The following is a 5,364-nucleotide window of genomic DNA, read 5'->3' as shown; positions in this document are numbered from 1 at the left end:
AGTACATGAAATTATCCACATTAAACATATTCTTTTTGTCATCAAAATGAGAAATGCTCAAATATTTATAATTTACCTATGCATATGATATAATAAAGGGGGATGATTCTCACACATACTTTTTTGATCCTCACACACCTATTTTAACCTTTTACTCTTCTAATAATACTCAATTGGTGTGTGAGGATCAATAAAGTGTGTGTGTGAATCATCCCCCTATAATAAACTAAACCAATAGACACTTACAACTACAAAATCATTATAAAGAAATACACAAAAATCACAAAAGTAATCAAAAAATGCGTCGTGAAAATACAATGCTACAGCCCCGTGACCCGTAACAATACGCGGCTGCCATCCAACCTCGTTTAAACGAATATGCAAACTAGTTGCATACAATAAGTCTCACATTTATATTGTTCTTTGATATTTAATATGTTTTATGTTTTTTTTACATTTACATTCTTATAAACAATGGAAAAAAAAATTAAAAATATTCTCTCGTTTATTTTTTACACAAACAAATAATTCCAATTTTAACCTAAGTCATCATAGCTCTAAATTCATCAAAATCAAGCACACCATCGCCATTAACATCTAATCTCCCAATCATAACTTTACAATCATTCACGGTGGCCGTTTGCCCTAACCGTAGCATCATCTTCTTCAAACTTTTAGGGGTAATCACACTCCCATTCTTCACCGAATACATCACAAACGCTTCTCTCAATTCATCAATCTCACTTTCCTTCATCATCTTCGTAAAATCATCAAACCCTAACTTTCCGTCACCGTCCGCATCCGACGACCGTACCGCTATCTCCGCTTCCTCGTCGGATAACTGAATTTCATCACCTCCGACCTTCCTCAACCGGTTTTGTAACTCCGACGCCGTTATCTTTCCGTCTCCGTTCTCGTCAAAATAATTAAACACCTGATGAATGTCGTCGGAATCGTAGTTAGGGTTTCCCCTAGGTAACGGCGATGAAAAAGATGAACGGCGTGAACCTGATGGTGATTTTTTGGCTGGAGAGCGAAATTGACAGAAGAATTTAGTGAAATAAGAACTCGATGAACCTGTTGTTGATGATGATGATGATGATACAGTTGAATTCATATTAGTGCACTGTTTGATAAAATGTGTAAATGAGTATTTGTAGTATGTATACAAAGTGTTCGACGAAATGTTTAAATGAGTATTTCCAATGGAACAGGAGTATATGATGCTTAAATAGCAGTGTTAAATGGATAAATATGGAAAGAGGTGAGGAAGGAAGCTGTGGGTGTGTTGTGGCGGTTTGTTGTGTCATGAGTGTGTGCCGCCCATAACTGACAACTGTTTCCGCGTATAAAACTTAAAACCACGGATTAATGCTTATCCTAAATCTTTATTTTGTTTATTTTGTCTTTACGTGGATTATATTATATCTACGATTGTTTTTTTTATGTTTTTTGGTATAATTATTCGTGTTTTTGTATACGTAATTGGAAAGTTTATATGCTTGTTTTTTAATTATTATATATGATATATATGATGATATGATATGATATGATACGATGATGATGATTATTATGATATGACTTGACAAAGCGTGCAATTTTGTTACCATCAGGAATCTTACTACAGATTCAATTTTTTGTCTGGTATATATATATATATTTCATATATAAATAACTTGCGAATTAATTCGTGAAATTACATGTTTGTTTAAATAAAATAGTTTGATAATATGTTTTAGTTATTAAGTGAATGTAAATGCTAAAGTTATTTTTTTTTTAAATGCTAAAGTTATTTAGTGTTTAATGATTCTTGAAACCACAAATTTCGACTAAGAAACTTGTTGTTTCTACAAACATATTGATGTACTTAACTTAGTCAGAATAAATGAACTACATTTATTCTTCCACCACTTTCTTTCAATTTTCATCACAATTAGAGTACTATTTTCCTTGTCATAAAAGCCTTTGAGACATGTATTTCACATACATATGTAACGTAATTAATCACGTAAAGTGAACCCATATTCAAATAATTATAATAATAATTATAATAATAAATAATAATAATAATAATAATAATAATAATAATAATAATAATAATAATAATAAATAAAGTGAACCCATACATATGTGCCGCCCCCCGATAAGGGAAATGGTGTTGTTCGTTTTGTGCTTCATAATTTTTCCAAGCCACTAGCTCCCTCTTCTCCTGCTCGACTTTGTATTGAGGACGGTTCGGTGCGTGATCATTACGATGGTTTTGACGTGGCTCTCCTTGATCGGTTGTTCTCTAAGGGGTTTCGCACGGTTAAGTCTATCCCTCCCAAGTGTCGTTTGAGGTTTTCTCGGGTTTTGAAAGGTGCTCTTGATAAGGTGATCTCTAAGCCTGATCACATTTCTAGTTGGGTCTCTTTGTTGGTGTTACCCCTTTGTACCCTTAAAACCTTTCGGCCACGGAGTAGTCGTGAGTCTAGGTCTTCGATAAAGCGTCGGCATCAGGAAGAGAATATTTCCCGTGCTATTTGCTCTTGGGGGACAGCGGGTGGAAGTTTACAGCTTGTGAGGGAGTATTTGGCAGAGCATTCTCCTATGTTGTCAGTGGTTGATGATGAGGTCCTTGATTTGGAAGAGCGTAATATTAAGCAGTGTCGTAGGAAGATTTGTGATGGCCATTACACTGCTGCAGCTCGTGTTCTTTCTTCATCAGGCGTTGCTCCTTATAATGACGCCACACTGGCGGACTTGCTGTCTAAGCACCCTTCTTCTATAGCTCCATCCTTGCCTGATATGACGGTTGATCACCTTCACCTCGTTACGACTTCTGCTGTTATTTTGTGCCAGATTAAAAGTTTTCCTCGGGGCACTTCATGTGGTAGGGATGGTTTACGTGCACAAAACCTTATGGATTGCTTGAGTGGTGCTGCTGTGGCAGTCTCGGATGAGTTGGTTGGCTCTATTACCGGGGTCGTTAATCTCTTTCTAGCTGGAAGGTGCCCTATGGAATTAGGAGAGTATATAGCTAGTGCTCCCCTCACACCGCTTGTCAAGCCCGGCGGTGGTCTTCGTCCTATAGCTGTGGGTACTGTTTGGCGACGTCTTGTTTCGAAGGTTGGCGCTGCTATGGTTGGCCAGTCTTTGGGAAGTTACTTCGATGGTCTTCAATTTGGTGTTGGTGTTTCTTCAGGTGGTGAGGCAATTCTTCATGCTGTGAATCGGTTGATTGAGGATCGTGGCTCTGATGTTGGCCTCTCTATGTTATTAGTTGATTTTCAAAATGCCTTCAATCTAGTTGATCGTACGGTCATGTTACGTGAAGTTCGCCGCCTTTGTCCGAGCATTTCTCGGTGGGTTGAATTTTGCTACTCTAATCCAGCCAGATTGTATTATGGGAACCACACCTTATGGTCTTCTCAGGGGGTGCAACAGGGTGATCCCCTTGGTCCGCTGCTTTTTGCTTTGGTCTTACAGCCCTTGGTTTCTAAAATCAGAGATAATTTTGAGGTTTGTCTTCAGGCATGGTATTTGGATGATGGCACTATTATTGGGGACACTTTGGTGGTGGGGAAGGTTTTGCATTTGATTATGGAGGATGGGCCTCGTTTTGGGCTACATCTCAACGTTGAAAAAACAGAAATTTTCTGGCCTACGGAGGACCCTCGCAGCAGGCAAGTAGGTGTCTTTCCTCCTAATATTGCTCGGGCTTTAAATGGTGTTAAGTTACTAGGGGCCCCCGCAACTTCCGATCTTGGTTTTAGTAGTGAACTGGTGATGCAAAGGGTGACCAAGTCCATTGCGCTTATGGATAAGGTTGCTAAGCTTGATGATCCTCAGTGTGAGTTGTTGTTGCTTAGGGCATGTACGGGAGTTTCTAAACTCTACTTTACCTTGCGTACTTGTCGTCCTAGTATATTTGAGGCGGCTCAACGCGCTTTCGATGGAGCCCTTCGATCTTCCTTGGAGCGTATTGTTACTGCTTCAGGGCCTGGGTTTGGTGATTGGCAGTGGCGGCTTGCCACCTTGCCATTTGCTTTTGGAGGGCTTGGTGTTTATTCTGCGGGAGATGTTCGTCATTATGCTTTTCTGGCTTCTCGATTACAGTCTGCTGGGTTGCAGACCAAGCTCTTACGTCATACGGCGACTGTTGGTTTTGGTCGTGCTTTTGAAGATGCATTGGGTCTGTTTAATAATACGGTTGGGTTTGATATTTTAGGTAATCCGAGTGAGGTCGCTGCCCCAATACTCATGAAGAAATTGGCAGATGTTTATTTCACAAAGGTTACCGCTTCTGCCGAATCCACTTTTTCGTTATCTCCCCAACAACCGGCCTTATGGAAATCACAGCAGGGTGATCACACATCTGCTTGGCTAAGGGCAGTCCCTATTTTGGGGTTGGGTCAGACGATGAACGCAAAGACTTACCGATGTGTGTTGTGCTACCGGTTAGGTGTTCCATTGTTCTCTATCTCGACGGCATGCTCTGCCTGTTCAAGGGTTTTTACTGGGGATATTTTCGGGGATCACGCCGTGTCTTGTGCTGGTATGGTGGGTATTAAGCATCGACATAATATTGTTCGGGATTCCCTTGTTGATGTTTGTTATCGATCTGAGATTTCAGCGAGAAAGGAGGTTGACATTGGGTTATCTGGAGGGAACGACAGGGCCCTCAGACCTGCAGATGTGTTACTTTATTCCTGGGATTGTGGTCGCGATGTTTGTGTTGACTTGACAGGGTCTTCTCCTTTGACGCAGTCTGGGCTTTCTGACTTTGTCCCTGGACGTGCTGTGGTTGATGCGGCTCGTCGGAAGCGGGTAAAGTACGAATCTAGCTGTCAGGCGATTGGTTATGGTTTCATTCCTTTCTCATTTTCTTCCCTGGGGGAATTAGAGAAGAAGGCTGTTTCTTTGCTAAAGCGGGTTCAGAAGAGTTCGATGGCGCAAGATATTAGTGCCGGTGTTGCTGCTCATATTTTTACTAGGATAGGTTTTGCTATTGCTAGAGGTGTGGGGGCCCAGATTGTCTCTAGGCTTCCCACTAATTTTTTTTTAAGTTTTAAAACTTTTAAGTTTTTTTATTATTATTATTATTATTATTATTATTATTATTATTATTATTATTATTATTATTATTATTATTATAATAATACTAATAATAATAATAATAGAGTTTGCTTAAAATTAGGTATTTAAATTTTTAAAATATTTATTAGTAATAACAAATTACTCTTGAAATTTTTTTAAAAATTAAAAATACAATTATTATATGAAGGTTGTACGATATGCTTCAAATTTGTACATTTGTTCGTGGGTGCTTTTTAAAGATTATACAATTTGTTTTAAAGTTTGTACATACGGTCATGAGGGTGT

The 5,364-nt window shown here is 39.0% G+C and overlaps 1 protein-coding gene across 1 annotated transcript; it reads right to left on the bottom strand.

Annotated features, from left to right (window-relative positions):
* Positions 1–541: 541 nt before the first annotated feature.
* LOC139890133 (probable calcium-binding protein CML31) lies at positions 542–1,117 on the bottom strand. The gene has a single exon (XM_071873031.1). The coding sequence runs from the start codon at positions 1,115–1,117 to the stop codon at positions 542–544; it is 576 nt and encodes a 191-aa protein (XP_071729132.1).
* Positions 1,118–5,364: the final 4,247 nt, after the last annotated feature.

The sequence above is a fragment of the Rutidosis leptorrhynchoides genome, chromosome 2, assembly GCF_046630445.1.
Source record: "Rutidosis leptorrhynchoides isolate AG116_Rl617_1_P2 chromosome 2, CSIRO_AGI_Rlap_v1, whole genome shotgun sequence".
NCBI classification, from domain to species: domain Eukaryota; kingdom Viridiplantae; phylum Streptophyta; class Magnoliopsida; order Asterales; family Asteraceae; genus Rutidosis; species Rutidosis leptorrhynchoides.
The sequence above is the reverse complement of the archived record's forward strand: the minus strand, read 5'-3'. Positions and strand labels throughout refer to the sequence as shown.

What these genes read in the sequence shown, in the direction of transcription:
- LOC139890133 (XM_071873031.1), bottom strand. Translation starts at nt 1,117, where the DNA reads ATGAATTCAACTGTATCATCATCATCATCATCAACAACAGGTTCATCG.